Source organism: Orussus abietinus, unplaced genomic scaffold, assembly GCF_000612105.2.
Source record: "Orussus abietinus isolate OABI.00-Male unplaced genomic scaffold, Oabi_2.0 scaffold17, whole genome shotgun sequence".
Taxonomy (NCBI): domain Eukaryota; kingdom Metazoa; phylum Arthropoda; class Insecta; order Hymenoptera; family Orussidae; genus Orussus; species Orussus abietinus.
Window position 1 is genome coordinate 1,921,241 of NW_019395988.1, and position 23,492 is coordinate 1,944,732.

The following is a 23,492-nucleotide window of genomic DNA, read 5'->3' on the forward strand; positions in this document are numbered from 1 at the left end:
CCGTGAAATTAAAAAATCACGGATATTAAGTACAGCCGTATTGTAAAATTAATACCCCTGAATAAGAAATGTCCAATAGGTGTTTCGTGAATTTATTACGGTTTTTTTTTTAACGTATCAGTCTCGCATTTGTATTAAAAATTGAGCATAGTCGATAATATAATTTTTAAATGTACAAACGTCTGGAATATTATCGCTTCTTACCCCAGTCCGTGAAATTAAAAATCACGGTTATTAAGTACAGCCGTATTGTAAATTTAATACCCCTGGATAAGAAATGTCCAATAGGTGTTTCGTAAATTTATTATGGTTCCTTTTTTTAACGTAGGAGATTGCAGACGGAACGGCACGATTATTATTACTCGTAACTGAGAGTTTAAATGCGATACCCAAGTCGGCCCTGAAGAAGGTCTCTGGAAGAGCGAGTGGAAAGGGACTCTTCAAAGGAAAGCGGCACTCTAGGGCTAGTACTAACGAGAGGCGGACATAAAGCCACTAATGTTATGCTTTTATGCGCAATCAATCACCGGAATTTTATGACACACCTGCCCCCCAGGTATCTCGATGCAACCGCGAGGTAATAAATCGGCCTCTTAACACGGTCTTCGTACCGAATCGATTCCACCGAATCGACAGGTCGAAAGAGAGATTTTCGCAAACCGTACTCAAAACCCTACGAATTATACCCCAGCCATAATACACCAGAAACCTTAGTACCAACACCATAGAATACCCCAGGCCAGTCTAAATATTTAGAACATGTCGCCACCCATCGAGCCGAGAAAATATTTCTCTTTCCCTCCGTCGTGATATCGGTCTAATCTATATCTCGGTTTATTTGCAAGGGAACGATAGCATAGAAAGAAAAATCGCTTTTCAGAGTGAAATATTAAACCCTCAAGCGGGAGGCAATTAGTCAACAATTGTTCAGTGATTCCGTTGGGCACCTAGGGTGTAAATTATTTCCTTAGAGACATTTCCATTGTCAATAAAAGGCGATTAAAAATGTATTTACGTAGGTATATACAGAGCTTACTCGAAGGCAACATTTTTCTTTCTTTCCTTTTTTTTTGTTACGGACAATTTGTTATAGATTCAGCGGCACTGCGTCAAAATCGCTACGATATATCGCAACGTGCGAGGACGTAGCACGATGCGCTCCGCTCGGCGGTCGCGCGCCGAATGCACGCTCCGCGCCGCGCGCTGCGCGTGTCGTGCGTGCACGCGGGGTGCGCGCGCACCCGCGGGAGACCGCGTGCACGAGAGAGACTCGGGAAGGTCTCCCGGTCGCCCTCGGTCGTGCTCTCAGTGCGGCGACGGTCACCAGCGCGGGAAGTCACGGCCGCGCAGCGCCCGACCGGGGTGCACCCCGATCGATCGCCGATCGATCCCCTCGCGACATGGATCGACGTAACCCCTTCCTAGACTCAACTCGTGGAGGGCGAGAAACCCACCGCCGACTATCGCGTCGAAATCGATCCCGACACGGAATATCGAGACTCGACGAGTGGACTCGTGAGGTGCGCGTTCGATCTCCCCTAGAGTGAGAGGAGTCACGGGAGAGGTCTCACCCTCGGCCCTCGTGGTAGGATCTCGACCGATCATACCGAACTCGAAGGCTAAATCGAGGTATCGGGTGATAACGGAGACACCGGGGGGAAAGGGGTGTCGGTATCGGGTCGGGATTAAAAAGTATCGACGCGGAGGGGAAATTCCTCAGCGAGGTGGAGGAGTACTTCGGGATTCTGCGTCGGAGGATCCACGGTCAAAGGGAGCCCGGATTCTCTTGGGGGAGGAGATTCAATTAAAATTCCGGGAAAGCGGGAATCTTTTTACTCGGCATTTTCTCCCCCGAAATGTTATGATTAAAATCCAGATAGAGTTCCTGAAAACCGCGCGATTCGTCGGCCCTTGAGGAGGGAATGAATAGGGGGGCTGGGGGGGCGGGAGGGAAGAGATCTGGGAAAAGGTGCCGATTAGTCGGTCGCCTTGACGAGAGACTTTCGGGGAAGAGAGATGACGACCATGACGCCCGGTGGAAGAGAGACGGGGATGCCCGGGGGAGACTCGATAACGTAGGATAAAAGTGAGGATGGATGGCTGTCTCCCTTGATACGGCGAATAGCTCGGATATTAATTTAATCCCATTCGATTGCTCGGACATCGGAGAAAGAGCGCACTGATCGCTTTTTAAGGACCGTCACTAGTGCGCGCGCACCGAGTGGACCACGTGGTCGCTGTCAACCGCGGCACGCGTGGTCGCTGTCAATCGGGACCCACGTGGTCGCCGTCAAGGGGTCGCCGCTCAAAGGGAAGAATAATCGAAACTCGCGGTTCCCGCGGATGTACGTCGAGGTGAGTTTCCTGGTGACCATTTCTCGCATCCCTTTTCTCCCTTCTTCCCCATTTTCGCTCGTACCCGTGCTAAAGTGAACTCTGGACGAGAACCCTCTGTCCGGAGTACATGCCTTCGTTAACACTATTTCTACCTAAGGTGTCGAAAGACACCATTTAAAATTTTAACTTGAAATTATTTTCAAAGTTTAATAATTTTCTTTCTCAATTAATGTTTTGAGTTTACGTATAATAATTGTTAAATTTATTTAGCGGTATGATTTTCCTCCAGCTCGTCAAAACCTTTTGGTCGAAATAGGTACACACAAAATCCTGGTAGAAACAGTGTTAAAAAATGAATCGCAAAAGCGGAAACGCGTTTTTCCATGGGGGGCGGAATTTCCAGTTGTTCCAGATGAACCGAGGGCGGTGAAAAAGCGAGGAGGGAAAATCTGTTTTCCCAGGAAAAATCCGGGATGTCCGCGATGCGTCGCGGTTTTATGCACTCGAGGGAGCGAAAAAGGACCCCATCGGTCTCTATGTTTTCATTGGAGCGTACGGATTTTACGCGTTTCCGGGTTTTCATTAGGCAGGATTTTCGGGGAGGAGGCGAAATTCAGGAAAATCGAGGCAGGGAGAATTTTCCGACCTTTCTGGACGGATGTCCTATGCTCTCCAGGGATTACGCCTCGTGTTAGAGGCTGTCGTCCCGTAGGACACGTCTTCGATTCGGGAACGCGTCCCATATGTGCATCCCTGTTTTCCCTTGCAAACACCCTCGGGATATCCCATGAGGGGAATATTAGGAATTCGGGATGCAAGGCGAGGACCCGCGAAATTATACATTGCTCCCATTAATGGCTCGCGCTCCTCGAGGGACGCGAGGCCCCCGATGGTGACACGAATCTACGTTAACATTTAGACCACTTTAAAGGAACAATGCTGTGAAATATTTTATTTTTTAATATATCACGATTTCCCAAGATTTCCTGTAATTTGTCGCGAAAGGGAATGTCACGATCACGAAAATTCATAATCGCCCTCGCCGTAAAATCTCAAGGGGAGATCGTCGTTCCAGCTTTCTCGGCATCGACGGCATCGAGATGGCATCGATCTACATTTTCTCAATATTCCACTCACCTTCGGCAGCCTCGAGAGTTCGGTCTCGTTACGAGGGCCGAGAGGAGGATAATTATTATCGAGAGACTTCGCGTGATTAAGTACGCGTTGCTCGAGACGGCAGTCCCAATTTGCCGGTAAAATACGGGGCCAAATAAATCGCGGCTCTTTCGAGCATATCTCGGAATGGTTTTACTCTCATCAATGGCCCGCGGTCCCATTCATGGATCGACTGGCTGGCCGAGTAATAATTCCTCGGACGGGTGCAGGCCATTTATGCGCTTCTGGCCATCCCTCGCATTCCCGACACGATTTCGAAAAGGGTGCAACGAGGTCGACCGGGGACAAAAAAATTAAAAAGAAAATAAAAAAAGCATGCAGTCCCAACGCCCTGGCGAGAAATGAAATCTCCCGGCGGCAGAACGTTAAAAGGTTGCTATTATCGTTAATGAAAACGTAACAAAAAGACTTCACTCGGGTAAAAAAAAAAGAAAAAAAAAATTGCGGATCGTATAAAACGGTGAATTCGTTAATTTCACGTTAACTTTGCGTTATTTATATTTATGTCGTATGTAGACCTCGTCACGGTATCGTAATCCCTGACCCGCTCGTTTCCCCGAGTAGCTCCTTATCACCGCTCCTCGGAAGGCCGGAGTCAAGTTCATCCCTTATCAATTATCCCCGGATCGGATTCGCGGGATCGGGATCCGATTTTTCTGCCGGTATGCGAATAAGGAGGAGCCGATTTCGTCGGTCCAGGGAATGGCCGAGGTGTTCTGGAGGAATATACCTCTTGGAAGTCGCGGGACTCCCGAGGGAGTCTCCCGGACTCGAGGTCCACGAAAGACGGAGATATCCCCCGGGACTCGGGGCCTTTTTCTCTTCCCTTTCTACTCGGCCTTTTGCCTGTCGAAAGCTCGCCATTGCCCGACCCTTTCACTCGATTATTTGGACATGCACCGATGCAACCGATGCAACCGATGCAACCGATGCAACCGATGCAACCGATGCAACCTCCGCGCTGAAAGATAAAATCTAACCCTCCGCGATGAAAGGACGAAAATGAAGATTCGGAAGGAGGCGGAAAGGACGGCTTCCGGAGCACTTCCGGCACTAATTCAAGGCGACTAAATTTAAAGATTCCTCTGGCCAATGGCACTAATTGAAGGCGACCAAATTTAAAGATTCCTCCGGCCAATGGCACTAATTCAAGGCGACTAAATTTCAAGAGATCCCACTCCGATGGATTTTGATTTCCCTCGAGGCGACTTATTTCCCGACTTAATTTCCCTCTTATCTTCCCCTCCGACCACTTCTTCGAGTACTCCCGCAAATGCAAGCCGAACGCGAGTCGCTTGCAAATGGCTCCGATTACCGAGTACACCTGAGAAGAATGCACTAGGAAAATGACGAGGTATCGTCATTTCGTTCCCCGTGGAAAGACGAAGATCACCTCTGCCTACCTTTCCAAGTTACCCCATGGGTGCGACGATTTGTCCACGGTCATTCTTCTCAAACCACGCACTACCTGTCTCATTCCTGCCCCTCTCTTTCTCTCTCCTCTCTCATTTTCTTCCTTTCTTTTTCTCTTTCTCTAACTTGGCTTCCGCTGCGTCGCAGGTACCATCTTTTCCATCTCTTTCATCCCGGGGGCCAACCATTTATAGAACGGACGATAATCACGGAAGATCGTACAAAGGGTACTCGAATAATACCTCGACGATTAGCGAAATATTTCCTTCTATCCTCCTAAGACCGAATGAATTTTTTTCCCTCTCACCAGTACCGATGGGACGAAAAATAATGAATATCTTTAAAGGGTACTCGGTTACACTTAACGTCAAGTGGACGAGACGTCTCTCGGTGTCAGGTTTACGCGCGATTTCTCTTTCTTTTTCTCTTCTCTTTCCTTCCCCCGCGCGTACTGCGACTCATTTTTTCGCCGACGCGCGTTAACCCTTTCCTGGCCCCCCCTCGAGGCGTCGACGCGCCGCGACGCCCGTGGATCTTGCTCCATTTCAGCGGCTAGCCTCGTTGGAAGTGTCGAGAGACAGGTGCCTCCCATTGTGACGGAGGTGCACGCACGTATGCACGCACGCACGCGCCCGGCCAAGTATTTTTAGACGTGCGTGCGTATTCTCGGCCGTCACACCGTCTGCGTCGGAGGCGCAAGGTTTGCCCGATGACACTAGTGCAGCGACCAGAAAAGAGTCTCGAGTGAATTAAATGCAGGGTCGAGCAAAGAAATCGCGGAAAGTATTTTAAGTAACTTCGACATCCAGCCGAATCCACAGAATTAAGTATCTACTGGAACAATGCAATTGTTGCAGCCCAAAAAAAAAAAAGTCGGGATTTTCTCAACGAAATTCCGTGCGAATGAGGTCCCTACTTGAACGACAAAAGTATTAAGAAGAGCATTGCGAGGATTTACCCTCCCCTAAAGAGACTCGTCGAAATATTTTATTTTATTTTTTTTAAACGACCCAGAGTTTCCACAGAACCTCCAAATCCGCGAAACGTGGTTTCCCCCTTTCGGCTTAAAAATTTAGTGAAAAAAAAAAAGAAGAAAGGAGGGGAGAGAAGGGGTTACTTCGTCCTCCCCCTTTTGCGCGGCCGCGGAATCACCATGAGAAAGGATAATCTCGAGGTATTGTTTCCTGACCAGGCCTTGCGCCTTTCGATTTTAACAACGCGTTTTCACCCCCCGCGAAACCCACCACCCCCCAGGGGGTGGGTCTCGGGGAAACTGGAGCACGTGCCGGCCGCTTCCGAGTGTCCCGCGACCCTCCCCCCTTGCCCCATTATCCCTGGGGGTGCATCATCTCCGCGTGCCGACAAAGCTGCATAGTCTTTTGCATATTCATCCCGAGCAACCCCCCTAAACCTGCCGAGAAACCCGCCACCCCTTTTGGGCGCGAGAACTCTCGCCTCTTCGGGACTGAAACGCGGATCTCGCTCGATATTTCCCTGCTATCCGGTTCTTGTACGCCCAAACAAAAAAATTCCTGTTGATTGTACTGTATACACCTGGTTGGAAAAATTCCGTAATAGAGGGTTACGAAAAATCTCGAAAAATGAAAGGGTGGAGAGGCGAAGAGTCGCGATCGAGGGTGACGGCGCTAGGGTGGAGGCCAATCATGGAATGGGATTGGGGGGGGGGGCAAGGAGGTGCAGGGGTTAATAATTCATAAAATAGACAGGCGAGATGAGAACCCGACAGGGGGTGAAAAAACACGAACCACCGAGAGAATGGAGAGCCGAGTAGGGGGCGACGAGGAGGGTCCACGTGTCCTGGGGAAAAAAAAAAAAAGAGAATGAAGAAAACATAATAAAGAAGAAAAGGGGGAACGGGATCGAACGGAATCGCCGCGCAATTTGCCGATTTTCTGCCCACTTTCGCTAGTGATAATTGAAAATAGAGCGCGCGACGCGCCGGCCCCATTGTTCGCGGGCCCGACAATGGACATCCCAGATTTTGTACGGAATAATAGAGCGCGTGGCCTACGCGCTAATGAAAGGGTTTGCACCTTTGAATACGTGGAATACATCGTGTACGCGTGTACGCAAATCAGGGGCTCTCGACTCTGGGAAAAAAGGGGGGACGAAAAAGAAAGAAAGAGAAATGGATGTAACTCCGGGGCGAAAATTGATCTCAGATGAATCCGAGTGAATCCTGACAATCAATTTCAATTAATTCGAGTCAAATCCATTATTCCTTGAATTACCTAGACTAGTCGGTACTATTTCTAGAAAATCATTTCGTCGGTTCGATGAATTCTTTTCCCTTCTCTTTTTCTTTTTTCTTTCTCGGGGAAGGGAGTAAAGTGAAATGCTATTGGGACGATTTGCAATGATTTTTGGCGTCGGAATTAGCGTCTCGGCGGGAGGAGAGTTTTCTCGACGATGCCCTTCTCTGGGAGAGCGTATTCTTTTTCTTTCTCTCTTTCTCCTGTACTTCCTTCGGCAAGATGGAAGCCGGGGCCGATGAATAGGTACTTGTCGAGCATGGTGGACATCGGCAAGCCACTTCATGCCGAGCGAAATGCCGAAGCAGAACACCATGGGAACCCTTCTGCGAATCGCAGGGGAGTCCGCTACGCGACGCGACGAAAAACGAGGACCAAACGAAATAAGCAATAAATCCTTATTAACCCCGAGCTCGGTTTAATCAACGGGGAAACCGGGAGTTAATTAATTTTGTACATTTCTAAATAAAACCCGAGACGGGTTCAACTAGGACAAATGCCGCCTCGTTTGCGTTCCAAATAATAAAGTGGACGAGCTAGCGGTGCAACAAATTGACGGAGAGCTGGACAATACCGTGGTACGGGAAAAAAAAAAAATAATTATTGCGGTAAAAAGCGAGTCGTCGAAAAATCGGTATTTTTTTTCTTTCCTTCGGTAAAGGGGAAGTTTTTACGAATCTCATAGGATGTATTTTCTTTTTTTTATTTTCTCTCCCTCCACCTGGCTGAGACTTCGATCTCTTAACCGGTGGGGACGCGACTCGCGGATCTCGAAAAACCGAAAACCAATCCTGCGAAGATGTCCGCCGAATGCGCCAACATTTGCTCGGGAGATTTCCGCCCGGTGTAAGTGGGTCGAGGAGTCGGTCAAATATTTGGAGAGAAAGGGGAGAAGATAGCAAGGGGGTTGAAAAGATACCTTGTCCAGGGCGTACCCCCGGTAAGAAACACGTGTCTCTCCAACACCCCTGGATATCAGTGACTAGACGTTTCCCCAGACTACAAGGGCACATTTAGCCCTAAAAGCTAAAACAAAGTCTAATATTTCTCCACCGCGGGGAAGAATTACCGCCTTGCGAAAAATTAGACACTATTTCAACCTGGGAATTACTCGAAAGAACCGGGAAAAAATTAGAAGATAAACGAAGCATCCTTCCACCCGGCGAACGGAAGAATGATAAGGGACTTCTCTCTCCCGGTTGGAATTTTTCAGAAAAGGAGCAAGAGAGAAGGGATGGAAGAAGAAAAAAAAAAAGAAGAAGAAGAAGAGTGAAACACGTTAAGGAGGCCGCGGATTGGAAAGGTCCTCGTCCTGAAAAGGACCCCCTCGAGGTGCATCGGTTTTCTCTTGGCTCGACTGTCTCCTGGCCGACAAATTGGGCCAATTTATTAAGGCTCGATTGATTCGATGACGAATAAAAGATACAGAGGCCGCCGGCCGATAAGGGGATGCCAGAGTGCACCGAGTGCACCGAGTGCACCGAGTGCATTTCCTCTTCCCGACTTCCTAGGCATCGCTCGAGCCAGGAATCTTAACGCGACCCGATTTACCCCTCACCCCCCCTTCGGTTCGAATTGATGGTTCGAACATTTCCACTGATTACCGTGCATTGGCCCTTACAATGGGCTCGGTTAATCGGGGAAGAGAGAGAGAGAGAGAGAGAGCTCCTAATGCACTTGCATCCGGGACTCCACTCTGGGATTTCCGGAAAACTCCCGAGCTCCCCTGAGATCCTTCGAAATGATCCTTCAAGGAGCCCGACTTTTTTTTCGTCTTTTAACACATTCGCGATCGCTGACGTCACGTCTTTTCAAGTTAATCTTCAATTGTTGGGAGAATAAACAATCGGACGGTAAAATTAATCATTTGAAATTAATCCTCCGCTCGGTGACACCCATCTCGGGTTTACAGGGAATGATCCTTGAATTTTGTTATTCCTATTTTCCTCGTTTCTTTGCGTGCATCCTCCGCGCTGCGCTCGAGATTTGCCGGGGCATAGGAAGCGGGAGGGGGGTACCTCCTACGGGAGGGTGTGTCGAGATTAAAGGAAAGCGATATGTCGCTCCGTGATCCGAGAATAACTCGTCGTAATGCGTTCCGGTCCTTTGCGAACGGTGCTTTACGAGGAGCCGGCCCACGCTCGCTGCGCGCGCACACAGCTCGCGAAGTGCACTCGACGGTGCATCGTGAGAAGATGCACACGCGTGCCCGCCGCCTCCAGACTGCTCGATTTTTAATCCCCGGCGATCGCTACCGGTTTCCCGATCAGCGATTCGCCCTCGTTTACCGACTCGAGCGATCGAAGCTGCGTGGAGTAGCCGGCGCTCGAGGCGATAATGCAATCAATGAGATCTTATCTAGGATGATTTAAAGCCGCGATCGAAGTATACAATTGAGGCATCGTGTGCGTCCAGGAATTATCCCGGGAAAGGGACTCTTTTCTTTGGGAAGCTCGGGAAATAGATGTAAACTCTCGTTCGCTGTTAAGGTGGGTCCGGAGTTCATTTCTAATATATTTGGAATTTATTTCTAATATAATTGGAATTCATTTCTAATATATTTGGAATTTATTTCTAATATATTTGGAATTTATTTCTAATATATTTGGAATTTATTTCTAATATATTTGGAATTTATTTTTAGGGTATATTTGACATTTGTATAGATGACTCAGGAGATGCATTTAATGCACCGCCCGTCGGGGATGTCTGACGATTTCCAATTATGCAGTATTGATCGACGCTCATTGAAAATCGGTAATCGGTAGGCGGGTGGAAAATGCGATCAGCTGATCGGAATTTCACGCGAAATCCGAGCTGGGTGAATGCAACGCTGATTGGCGCACAACGAGCATGTAATCGCGATTCCACGGGGGTGCCTCGCAGATTTCACGGCAGAAAGTGCAGCGCGAGGGCTTTTTCTCTTCCTTTTCGCATCTCAAGGGATTCCCAAGGGAACAAGAAATGCTTCTCGGGCAGATTAAGTCTCGGATTGGCTCTTAATCGTAACCCCTACGAAAAAGCCATAACTCGTAATCGGGGTGCGGTGATGTCACGTAGGGGTCGCGAATGACGTGCGTCCCCTTCGTTTAATTTCGCAGCCATTGCCGGTTAAATCATCGAAGGCATCGGCGAGTGTTTCTGAAAGAAAGTCCCCGCCTTTTGTCGGCGGCGCCGAACAATGCGCCATTTCATAACCGAGGGCACATCCCTCGATAGTTCTCCGTACAGTTTAAATTATCGATACGCGGAGGGGGTGGCTCGAGAATCCCCCAAATTGAACTCCCCCGTATAAGGTATTACACCCCGTGCAGGGAATACTTCCCCAGGCTCGAATATATATTTAAAGAAATTAAACTTGCACCTATCGTTGCATCGCGTTAACCTAGTCTTGGCCAACTTTCACCGGTTTCCCAACCTGCGAATTTATGGTATTTTACGTTTATTGCCGTTGGCTTCGAATCGCTTGAAATTGACGGTACGACACCTCCCGCGGTTTATTATTTCTTTGGGAAAAATGCAGTTTCGCAAGAGGTTGCTGTTGCCGTTCGTTGTCATTTCTCGGTTTAACGCCTCGCCGGCCTGGCCTTTGGGCTCCTAGTCATTGCATTTCTAGTGCTGCATGTATCGCACCCGCGGTGCACAGGGTACGTGCAATGTGCATCCGTCTGCTGCACCCGCGGTGCAACGTCTTTCGTCCGGCTCGGTTTCCCGATCCAATTTCTCGTCGACTCGTCACCCTTCGGGGTCCCTTTTTTCACCCCCCGTCTCTGGATTGCTCGAGTCAATTACAATTGCGGATACTTCTCCATTCCATTTTCCTGGATTTTTCATTTCTAACTTATAGTACCCCGCGTCCAAGTTCAATAATTTATATCTGAATTGCGGATATTTCTCCATTCCATTTTCCTGGATTTTTCATTTCTAATTTCTAGTACCCTGCGTCCAAGTTCAATCATTTATATCGCAATTGCGGATACTTCTCCATTCCATTTTCCTGGATTTTTCATTTCTAACTTATAGTACCCCGCGTCCAAGTGTAAATCATTTATATCGCAATTGCGGATATTTCTCCATTCCATTTTCCTGGATTTTTCATTTCTAACTTCTAGTACCCTGCGCCCAAATCCGATTATTTTTATCGTAATCATTTCGATGGGATTATGTTCACTGCGGAATTATCGGTATAATATTAATTTCACTGCACTCCTAGTACCGAATGAGAGAAATATCCGGTGTACCGACCAGAGTAGAGGGGAAACTTCTAAAGATGGCCGGTACCTCGAAACGACGACGATAGTTCTCCCCGAATGTTCGTACGTTCCATTAACGCGGGGCAAGGAACCATAAACATTGAGGGGGGGTTACCCTTACGACTGTCGCCTTAACATAACTCCCATAATCTTGGGGTATCTTGTACCCATAACGCCCGCGGTAACGAGGACGTGTACTCTCGAGATGAATGGCAAACATCGTAGGACCTCGACAACCGCTTCGAGATGTGCCACGATTCGGACCGAAGATCCTAGATACGCGTCCAATAAGACAGAGACATCGCTTGCATTTCTGAATGACAATATCCGTATCCACAAATGGTTAAAATTAACGCAGAAGAGGAAATCGCTGCGAATCTACGTTGATATCGATTCCTCGCGATATACGATGATATCGATTCCTCCCTCACCGGGAAATTTTTTCCGTTTCAAATACTGAGTACCGGCGAAAATAATGAAATTCTTAAACTGGTTCCCGCAAACTTGTATCGTGTATCGTTATGGACGTGATTCACGTCAGCGGCAATCAGGGATAGAATTTAAACTTACGTGAATTCACGTCACCGGCAACCAGGAATAGTAACCTCTCAGCATAGTTTCCATTAGGAAACATTATATTAGGAATCAAAGAATCATTTCTCTCCCGGCAAGTCTATCAAGGACTAACCATCGATACCTCCCGAATAATAGTCCGGGCAATGAAATAGAGCACGACACCGCCGAGCGGACAGGTGCAACGAGTGCAGCTGTAAACTGCAATCAACGTCGGTGCGCTCGTAATCCGAGTGGCAGAGTTCATAACTCCCATTGTAGCCGCGGGAAAGTTTATACTCTCTTCCTGACCCCGTAAAAAGCCCCATTCCCTCCCCCGGGGGAGTGAAAATGAAAAAGGAAATAAAATGAAAATAAAAAAAAAAAGAAATACAGCCCCAAGCGATGGAGAGCTATCTCAATAGTGCTTGGATTTGGATCGAGCCCGGTAAGAAACAAGAGGCAATATTGATAGCGATTCCTTGTGGAAAATAGAAAGTGGAAAAGTTCACATGAAAACATCCCCGTGCGCGGTTTCCCCTTAAGGGTCTTCAGGAGTCGGACGTCACCCCCGACCACCCCGAAGAGGAGGCAAAGGGGAGGGTCCTGGCCAGAGGGAATCGAATTAATCGGCTTCGACGTCCTCTCCCTCTCTGGGTGGCGTTAATGGGGAGGGTGTCAGTCATCGACACCCTCGAGAGACCGGACAAAGGTAGTCCCGACCTAAAGGCAGGACCGAACAAACGAGGGCCGCTCCCGAAGGGGGCGAAGGAGGCGAAAGAAACGGAGGAAACGAGCAGCCCCCCGGGGTGTCGGGGAGGACTCTTACCAGGGAAAACTAAGAACTCTCGGTGAGAATAAAGCGGTCCGGAAGGAAGCTGAGCGCCAAAAGGGGGGAACGAGGTCGGGGAGGAGGAGGAGGTGCACCCTAATGCAATCTTGCGCTCCGAGCCTCGCCCATTGTGGGGTGTTATACCGTAGCCCGTCGCTTTTACAGCGATCCATGTACTTATATACATGTACATTTGCGTATTTTAGGTAGGTATATATTTTAATACGTGTATCCCAGATTATACACAGAGATTTATATACACGCGGCCCCTTCGCAGGGGGTCATCCTACCGGCTTCCCGGCAATAAATGCAAATGCCTTTATTTAACTTGCTGCACCGGGCGAGTAAAAGAAAAAAAAAAAAAAAAGAAATTACAAACAATGAGAATATTTCGAAAGATTTTTCGAATTCACTTATACCTCATCCCGTCGATGGACCACTTCTCGATTGCAGCCCCGATTGCAGGGGGGAGGCGGCCTGCGGAAGAGCGGGGGTTGGTTTCAATCTCTCGTTTCCCTCTCCTCCTCCTCCCTTTCTCTCTCTCTCTCTCTTTCCCCCTCGGAGTACTTTCCCCGAGTTCACGATTCGCGATCGCGAATGGAACGGGATTGGCCGATGCGCCTTTGCACCGGACGCCCTGGAATCGATTTTCCCTAGGGAAGCTGCGTGGACTCGTTTAACCCTCGGATGCAAAGGGGCCCTACATATGTCTTCGCTGGTCGGATCGATCGGGAGCCCTCTTTTTCGTCGGTTTTATACGCCAAGGGATAGGAGTCACGGGACGGCGACTAAAATATACGACCTCTCCAGGAGAGACGAAAAGAAATGGAAAAAAAAAAACAAAAAAAAATGGGAATAGAAACCTGGACCCCCTCCCTTCGTTATCGAACCCCCCATTACCAATTACCCTCGGTGAGAGAGAGAGAAAAAAAAAAAAAAAAAGAAAATACCCGGCAAAGGGATTCCTAGAGTCTTGGAAACGGCTAATGGAGGCGGTTCCTTGACACGACGAGAGCCCTAATTACCCTGTACCGAGACTCGTCTCTACCGATCCGAGACAGGATGCGTAGAATCCGAGCCGACGAGGCCCGACGAGAGTCCGAAATATCGGGATGAATTATGCCTCGGTGGGTTCGTTAGCGTGCATCTCTAAATGCATCGGGGCTCTCTAGAACAAATAAGTCGTTCAGAGGTATCGGGAGGGCCAGCCGAAACGTGCCGAAACGTCGTAAATAAAATGGCCCGTTGCGCGGGACAGTGGTCGCGCTCGGATACAGATATTCATAGCCGCTTGACCCGAATGGACGCGGAACACGAGAGGCGCCTAATAAAACGTGAAATAGTACCGACCGTGGGTAGTTTCGTTGCTTAAGTCCCCCCGAGGTGCTCGGGAGCAGCGCCGCACCTTGCGGTGCATCGAGGTAGGTCGGGGTTGAGGGAGGTCAGGGGTTAAGGTAGGTCGGAATTGAGGCAGGTCGGGGTTGAGGCGGGTTGCGCGAAAAAGAAAAAGAAAAAGTACAACAGAGACATTTGCACTTTCAGCAAAGGCATTGCCGAGGAAAGTTTGCTCCTGCGGGAATAACTTTACAATGCGAAATGCCTAAAAAGGAGGTTATAAAATTACTACACCGAGCCAGAGGGAGACATCCTTTAACTTCCTTATCGCGGTTATCGCGAGTCGGCCAATCGGCTCCATGGGGAAAATCTCCCACGCCGGAAGTTTCTCTTCTCTTTGCGAGGTCGCAAAAGTCCTCGAAGGAGTCGCCCGGGAGGGTGGAGGAAAAAAAGGAAAAAAAAAAAAAGATCGAGCGAAAGAGGGAAACGGGGAAACCATCCGAAGTCGGCGGGCCCTCTCGGACGAGGTCGAGGTTTTAGTTTCGGTTTTGGTCCCGTCCCTGACGCTGACTGGCGATTAATTATCCACCAGGAGAGGCCGCGAGGACTCCTCTGCGCAGGACGAGCCTCGCGAGGTCCCTCCTGCGATCGATCCTCTCGACGTGGCATCGAATCCAAACTGACCGAATTATTAAGGCAATATTTGCCGACCCCCCGGGCTCCTCTAGAGGGAGAGAGGGAGCTTCCGCGGACTCCCTTCTATCGGAAGAGCCGCCTTTGATAACGACCACTATTTGCCCCGATACCCCATTAAAGAGGAGCCGAGATCCTTTCGACCGCCCCTCTCCGCCTTGCATATTTAACAGGCATAAATACTGGAATAAATAAAAATGAAACCCGACCCGTGGAGACGGGAGTCTTCAAAGGGTCCCTCTAACTCCTGCCATCGCTCTCGGTCCTCTACATTAAGAATAAATTAAATAACAAATATTATCGTCTCGGCAAAGGCAGGCCGCAGCCTCTAGCCGAGTTTCCGTTGTCGCTCCTTATCGGCGCATCGATAAACCGAACGATAATACAAACCTACTCTTCGTAAGGGGAAAGACAATCGACCGGTGGAGGAGTCATCCGTGACTCAGAGGTAAAAGTCTATTGACAATTTCTCTACGGAGCGTCGATCGGGTTTCCCGAACGCCTCGTCTCTTATCACGCGGATCTCTAATTAACCTCCTCCCGTTTCCCCCATAGCCGTGGAGATCCAAGGGAGGCGAGCCATTGGCCGGATCTTTTATTAAAATCTCGGCTATGTCCTCGTTAACGCGCGCAATTCGAGTGGCCGGCTCGGTAAGGAGGGTACCTGCCCATGATCGGTTTTACCCCGCTCTCGGGTTCCGGGGTAATTTGTATGGAAAACAAGGATTAAACGGGGGATGCTTAACCTCCTTGCCTACCCTTAAGACGGCTGCAATGGCTTCGGCCTCGATTAATTCCAAAGCCATCTTGCTTCCTCCCCATCGAGCGGCCGGCTATAGCTCATCCTCAAATAAGCCCTGCATACATATCTAACCGCCGTTCCTTCGGGATAAGAGGGGCTAATCTATCTCCGTGCATCTCCAAATATAGTTCCCTGCATCCCCCGGAAGTGATCGATCTTTATACGAAAACTTCATTAATAAATCCAAGGAGGCAGAATTTTCCGTCTACCGTGCCTCGGGATGTTATATCGACCTTATCAAATGGCAGCAAGTTCCATTTATTTTTGTTGATCGATCTTTAGACAAAAACTTCATTAATAAATTCAAAGAAAATATACGCGCTGCCCCCTCGGGGGGGTAATTAGGCCGAAATTGCCGAGTTAGAAACTTTTCGAAAATAAAGTCAACGAGACAGGAGAGCGATTTGAAGTTTTTCTTTTTCCTTTTCTTTTCTTCTCCGGATTTAAGGGGATTTATTTTATCTTCTGGAACGGGTAGACCAATCGAATGGCGATCGAACGGGGAGAATCGACGATATTGAAAGGTCTGCCGCAGAACGGCGCCGGGGACATGGCGTGATTAACTCCTTCGAGTCGGAATAATCCCCCTCTAATCAGATTACCGAAGGGAGATTTGTCGACTGACAATGTCTTGATTTCGAAGATCGACTCCGGCGATTCGATCGATCGTCCACGTGTACACGTCCGATACAGGAGAGCCCGAGATTTCTATTAGAAACTAGATCGTTACCATAAACTGCACAGATCCCACCGAAGGTGGAGGCGCGCCGAGTGCAATTCCAGCGGCTGGAGATTTTTATTAAAAAAGAAAAAAAAATATAGAGAGAAGAGGAAAAGCGAGAACACCCCAGAAAAGCCTAGCGGGATTAATTAATCGTCCTTTGTAAATGGGAGAAAAAATTTAATTAAAACGGGAAGAGAGGAACGAAGAGGAGAAGACTGACGGATCGGTGGAAACTTAATAGGACGGAATGGATCCGCGAATTAGCACAACAATGCGGCCATCGCCTTTTATCGGGAATATAATTCCGCCGCGGTTTTCCCGCCTGAAACGAACCGCGGCCTCAACTAAAAGGATGGATTTGCATTTTCCATTCCTCCCTGTTTCGTCCCGCCTCGGGAATCGCGCGTTTCGACCGATCGTTAAGTATTCCGACGGACCCTGCGGCCGATCAGCCGCGGATTCCGCGGAATCGCACCGCGACGTCGCGACCCGTCTGCAGAAATTGCAAATGACTTCCGATGACGGCGCGAAACCGCCAGCAGAAATTGTGAATGAATCTCACTGACGGCGTCGATCTCGCGAGCCGATCAGCTGATCGGAGGAATCGCCCTTCTCGGTACTAATTGTAACCCGCCGTCCCAGCTGGCAACTCGTGATTGCAATTAATGTCCATTTCGCGAGGTGCCCATTGTCCCCGTGCTAATCGAAATCCTCTGTGCGTTATCCCGTGGCACGGTGTCGTCCAATTACACGAGTCATAAAAATGGGAGCGTTTGATCGCCTCGTTTCGGTACGTCGAACGATCAATCCAATCGAAACTCTCCGTTCCACTTTACGATGGTTTAATACCGATTTTGGACATTTCCCATACAAGTACGTGTACAAGTACGAGCCAAGTACCTTCGCGAACGGGTTAAACGCAAGTCCGGTAAACGACTCGGTCTCTGACGTAACCGACAAGGGGGGAGGTCTAATTATAATGTTTCGCGATTCCGCGTATTACGTGGGCGATCCATGAGCCGCGGTACGGAAGAGGCAAAGAGAAATGGACGATAGACGGGATGCCCGCGGAATGCTTTTGCGTCTAGCAGCTGCGAGACAATGTCCCGTAGTTTGCGGCCCTACGATGCCGCTTATTAAATGCACTTAGATGCGCTTACCCAAGACTCGCGAAAATCCCGTCGAATCCGTCCTAGATAAACCCTCGGGGAAATAACGAGCAATTGGATCCCCGGATCCAATCGCGGCGTTTTTTTTTTTTTTTTCCGTCACCCCAAGAAATTAACCCATCGGGACCGAAGGAACGATATTGTCAATTCAAAGAGAATAATTCATCTCGCTCGAGGGATATGCAACCGAATGATTGTACTTATCAAAGGGTTAATGTAAATTACCCGCGCGCTTAGGGAACTTGCACTGATCATTTTCTTAAAGGGGAAGGTTGGATGGAAATTAACCGTGGATTTAATATCTCGGTTCCAGGTGACGACCGTACCGGAAGGCGAAAGGGGCGAAGAGAGCTTCAAGATGCCGCGAGCTTCCGTGGTCCACATGACGTCTACGGCGACGAGGCCCCAGCACATGGCGCAGGTCTGGTGCCCTCCTCAGTGCGAGCACAGTGCCCCCCCTAAGTAGATTTATTTGGTAAAAAAGCTCCCAAGGAGAGGAGCTAAGCTTCGGCGCCGAGAGCCGGAGAATTAAGCCCTTTCTTTCGGCCCCCGTCGTTATAATCCCGGAGTCGATCGTTCGGAGGTAAAAAAAAAAAAAAAGGGATAACTCGGCGCGAAGGTTAACCTCAATCCTTTCGGGATCCCGCCTAAGATCCGCCCGCGATCGGGCTTTCAATCTCGAATTTTTATCGATCTTCGACTAAGTCCCGCTTTGATACGGTGGCTTTGGCTCGCGGCCATATTTAAATGCAAAGCGACACCTCGAGAGGATTCGCCCTATGGAGGCGAAAATTTCCTATCTCTCCTGAATAAGAAATTTAAAAAACGTCTAAATCTCCACATATCCAATTATTAGTACACTTGTCGGGCATATGAAGCGGAGAGACGGGGGAAAAAATGTATTATAAGAAAGAAAAAAACCACAGCAATCCATCGTAAAAGTGCATCGAGCCGAATCGAAGGGCGTCTCCTTCCCTCCTTCCTGCCTCGACTCCCGCTCGATTATTCCATTATTCCCGGCACTTATCAATCCTTTTACAGAGCCCTTCCCCGATAAGACGCCGCTCGGGAAGTCCTCCTTCCCGCTTTTATTACGTGGATTATACCGTACGCCCCCGTTCTCTCGATACTAAACCCGGGATTTATCGACAGCCTATAGGGCAAGGGGCGCAATGATTGACATTTCAAGCAGACGACATTTCAAGCTATTGGCACATCCGTATCTACCTCTGGATCTAATGCGTTTCTTATCCCGTAGTGCCAATCACTGTCCCGGTGCACCCGGAGGACTGCTGCACCTCCTTGCGTAATCGCAGGCCACAATGGCAATCGGGCCTTCTTTTTCACTATTCCCCCCCCTCTCACCCCGATATATCGACTATCCTCGCCCTATAATTCTGTCACTCTTATCGGCTGTTTTACGGCGTGCTTGTCCCGCACGTTTATATCGCCCTCGTGTCCCACCCCTACGCGGCTTTTTTATCCGGCGTGCCTCTCCTCGCGGATGGCGTCGCGCATCCTCGAGATTGCGGGAATACGCGGCGTTCCTTTTTATTTCTTTTTTTTTTATCCTCGATTTCTTCCCAGGCCCACGCCCAGGAAGTCGCGTTTCACGCCTGTCCCATATTTCACCACGTGATACCTTCGCGAGGAATATCGCGACTCTTAGACCTCGTATACGGCGATTACGTCGATAGCGCGTCTCGGAATGAAAGAGGGAGAGAGAAAAAATCACGGGTAGATGAAACGTGAATAAAAAATGAGGAAAATAGAGTTCACTCTATTTTCCTATTTTGATTCTTAGGCCTCGCCTCGTATACGGCGAATGCGTCGATAGCGCGTCTCAGAATGAAGGAGGGAGAGAGAGAAAAAATCACGGGTAGATGAAACGTGAAAAAAAAAATGAGGAAAATAGGAAAATAGAGAGAACTCTATTTTCCTATTTTGACTCTTAGACCTTGCCTCGTATACGGCGATTGCATGGATAGCGCGTCTCGGAATGAAGGAGGGAGAGAGAGAAAAAATCACGGGTAGATGAAACGTGAAAAAAAAAAATTAGGAAAATAGGAAAATAGAGTTCACTCGTCGGCGTGTTTTTACGATGCAAATCGAGTTCCCCGGAGAGACTCCTTGGACCGTGACAAGAGGAGCAAAAAGCCCCTCGCTGACACAATGAAAAGTCCTGGCCAGAGGGGGAAACCTCTCCCTTCCGCGTTTCCGCATTTCCATAATGAGCCCGGGGCTTTTTACAACTTTTTCCACGGGCACTAATAGGTCCGGGCTAATGGCTAATTTTAACTTCTACCCTTGGCTTGTCTGCTAAAGTGCACCCGAATGCCGCGATAAAATGGATGAGTGAGAGTCCCCGAGTGGGGAGATAGGGAGTCCAACGAAATTCACATTTCCATCACAGTTTTCCACGGAAAGGGAGGAAGAAAAAAAAAAGAAGGAAAAATCGAGAGACCTAAGAAACCGGGATTTCCCGAAACCCGGTGCTGTCGGGTCGATTTTTCAGGAAATTCGTGGACACTGGAGTAGTCACCGTCATCCGGAGATAATTTCACATCGAATCTCGACTAATCGTTCATTCCTCGGCGTTATTCCCCTGGGAAAAAGGCGATTGTTTGCCGGGACGGTATTTGATAACCCAGTTGTTTATTGTCCCAGGAGATAGGGACGCGACGGTATCGCCGGAGTCAGATTTCCGGTCCATCAGTCGAGAAGCAAATGGCGAGACTCTGATAGTGGAGGCGCCTCTTCTTGCCAAGTGCCGGTGGATCGCCTCGACAATTATCTTCGCTAAAAGCGGAAGGGGACGGTGCACATCGAATGCATCTCTCCAAGAGAGGATGCACCGCGTCGTATGAAAAATCGTAGCGATTTCCCGAGATTACAATTTCTTTTTCTTTTTTTTTCTTCCTCCTCTCTTCGTACGTTCATTCGTCGATGGGAAATCGAGAGGCGCGTCGCTGTCGACGCACCTGGGTAACGTCGGCGTGGCTCAATCGTCCCGGATGACAATTGATCCTCTAAATGGATTTCTGGGAGATCGGTAAGGCGAGGCTCGCACATGACACTTAAGATTCCTCTCGATCGAGCACATGCGCACGCGCGAAGGCACGTCGGGTATGTGACATGCTCTCGTGGAGAATCATACGATTTAAAGAGGGGGCTGTCATCTCAGGTGCATCGCGCATGCGCCCGCGCGACTCGGCGCGTGAATATCCAATCGGGGTAGAAATGTCGTAGGGAATTCCCGGCACGTGCAATTAAAGCGATGCATCCGACCCCACCGTCAAATCGGTTCTCGGTCAGCCGAGCGGAAAATTCCAAATTCCGGCATTCTCCTAGGACTTCGATGAGACTTCCGAAAGTGGAGGTGCGATTAATTTGCCTAAGGTAGCGGCTAAGCACCCGCGAATATCTCTATGTTCCCCTGCAACCCCGGGGTTAAGTGCACTTTTCGCGGCATCGGATCTCAAATGAAAGTGCACGGCAGATCGCGCTAATAATTCAGCAAGAGATCCGCACTCGAGTCCAGAGTCAATAGGCGGAGCCGAGTTTCGAATTTGAGCGCACCTCGGATACTTAAGATTCACTTAAACCGCTAATGCACCCGCAACGCGAGTCTTACCGACGTTGCACCACCGAGCACACCTACGAGAATTCGGTCAACGTCGTTTAACATCCACCAAAAGGCCGAATCGAGCCTGCATTCAAATCCTTTCATTAGAATCATGAATCTTAATCGACCGGTTATCATGTTACAAAATCAAGATTTAAATCGCGATTTATTAAATCTCGAAATGCACCGCGCACCCATAGAACCCGATGATCCGACAATGGCGGCACAATTGAAACAGACCTCGCAATTTTTTCCCTCTTTTCCCCTCTTTCTCTCTATTATCTTACACATACATTTTCGCGGCGCAATTCCGCGACGACCTATCTAGTAGCAAGAGAAGGAAAATAAGAGAGAGAGAGAGAAAGACAACACGAACGCGGACTCCAAGAGAAGCGTTACGCGATCCTCATGAAATCCATTCCGACATTCAAGTGCACCTAGACACCGAAAGTGCGCCGCTCGAGAGGGTAATTAAGGCGTAAAAAGTTCTCGCCAACGCGATCGATTAGTCCCCGATCGATATCAAACTGGTCTCGATAAAATAATTTACTCACCGATGGCGATCGATGAACTCGAACTAGCAAACGGTATGCACCGAAAGCGGGGAAAGAAAAAAAAAAAAAAAGGAAAACGGTGCAACGGATGCAACCAAATTTCTGATCTCTCCATTTCACTTGTTTTTTTTTCTCTCTCCCTTCTACGTGAAACTTACGTTACGAGGTGTGTAAAGCTGTACGCAAACGTTCATTGATTTTAATCAGGGTGTTGCCTCCGTGCGGCGGTGCATAACGAGATCCCGGGTCGATGCAAAAAAGTGCATGGAACCCGGTCGGCGATTACTCGGTCACTTCCGGGGGGGGGGGGGGGTTCACAAGTGCGTAAAACGCTTGCACTTGAAAACGGATAGTTCGGCGGATGAATGTCGGCCTGTGGACACGGCCCCGGGAGCAAAAAGCCGGCGTGCAGCGCCGCGTGCATGCACTAGGTGCACTTGCAAGCGGATAGCCCTTTAAACGTGTGTCGGTACGCGGGGAACCGCGACAAGGTGGAGGGCGGGCAGGGGAGGCGTTTAGTATTCCAGGCGGCACGCGGGACTCGGCTTTCAATTTGCGGCCTGCAATTTGTCTACGATGCACCGGCGCGATACCGAGTGCATGCGCGACCTATCCCAACGTCCCGATGCGCAAGGCCGAACTTCCCTCCGGGGATCGAGCCGATTAAAGGGGTGGACCCCATCCCCGGGGAAACAGTTTCTACTTTCTCCTTTCCTCGATAATGTTCATCCGATTCACCCTGAGATCCTCAATGAATGCATTTATAATGAATTGCATTTATAATGGAAATGCAATTTGTCTACGATGCACCGGCGCGATACCGAGTGCATGCGCGACCTATCCCAACATCCCGATGCGCAAGACCGAACATCTTGACCGAAGTCTCGAGGGAAATCTATGATAAGAAAATATCGGTTCTTAACTCCCCGTTTCGTTGGGAGGGTGGAGGGTCATTTAATCCACATTTTCCCGGGGGATGGCCGCGATGCAATTGCGGGGGAGTCATCGGCGATCGGGCGAGGGCACTCGGTCATTTTAATGAGGCCCTGCTTCCTCGTCGAGAGGATCGCCGATGACCGCTCGAGAGGATTTCCCGGATTTACGGGGAAGCTGGAAAATTGGATCGAGCCTCGAGAGCACGTCCGAGCGACGTTTTCACGTGGTTCTTCGTTCCAGGTCCTGACGACCCTGGCCCTGTCCATGGGGACCCTGGCATCGGGCCTGGCCAAGGGGTACACCTCGCCTGCCCTGGACTCCATTTTGGATGCCCAACCAACGCATCTCTATCAGTCGACCGGTAACGACACTTGGTGGGTAGTCTTCCTCATCGCTATCCATAATTTGGTACATTTATCCAATACCGGGTTTAGAAGGTTTATCATTGAGGTACCATCTAAATTGAAATTGGTTCTTCGATTTTGCGCATCGTCACCCGGAACTTTCGTACATCTCCCCAGGTCGGGCTTTTCCGTGACGAAGCAGGAGGCCTCGTGGGTGGCGTCCTTGTCGATGCTGGGCGCCTGGTTCGGGGCGATGATAGGAGATTGGATCATGCGACGAGGACGAAGGCTGGCCCTTAGGGTGACGTCCTTGCCCCTGACCACGGCATGGATCCTCACGGCAGTGGCACCTTACGTCCAGCTGGTCTACCTGACGAGCTTCGTCGGGGGTTTGTGCTGCTCGGTCATCATGATGGTCACCCAGGTACCCCCGAGTCGTCTCTTCTCCTTTCCTCTCTATCCTACATCCCGGGG

General features: G+C 49.3%; 2 protein-coding genes across 3 annotated transcripts in view; one reads left to right on the forward strand and one right to left on the reverse strand.

Moving 5' to 3' along the window:
- Positions 1–23,492, reverse strand: part of LOC105702413 (mediator of RNA polymerase II transcription subunit 20) — an 81,060-nt gene that overhangs the window by 47,661 nt on the left and 9,907 nt on the right. The window lies entirely within an intron of this gene.
- The window catches only part of LOC105702411 (facilitated trehalose transporter Tret1-2 homolog), a 52,309-nt gene that overhangs the window by 26,998 nt on the left and 1,819 nt on the right, over positions 1–23,492 (forward strand). Inside the window, exons 1-4 of one of the 2 annotated variants that reach the window (XM_012429963.2) lie at positions 1,938–2,355; positions 17,873–17,980; positions 22,915–23,048; positions 23,196–23,442. In XM_012429963.2, coding sequence (XP_012285386.1) covers positions 2,344–2,355; positions 17,873–17,980; positions 22,915–23,048; positions 23,196–23,442 — 501 coding nt within the window. In that variant the 5' untranslated portion in view covers positions 1,938–2,343. Of the gene's footprint in view, positions 1–1,937; positions 2,356–17,872; positions 17,981–22,914; positions 23,049–23,195; positions 23,443–23,492 lie in introns of those variants that run through there. The other variant, XM_012429962.1, reaches the window with a different exon arrangement.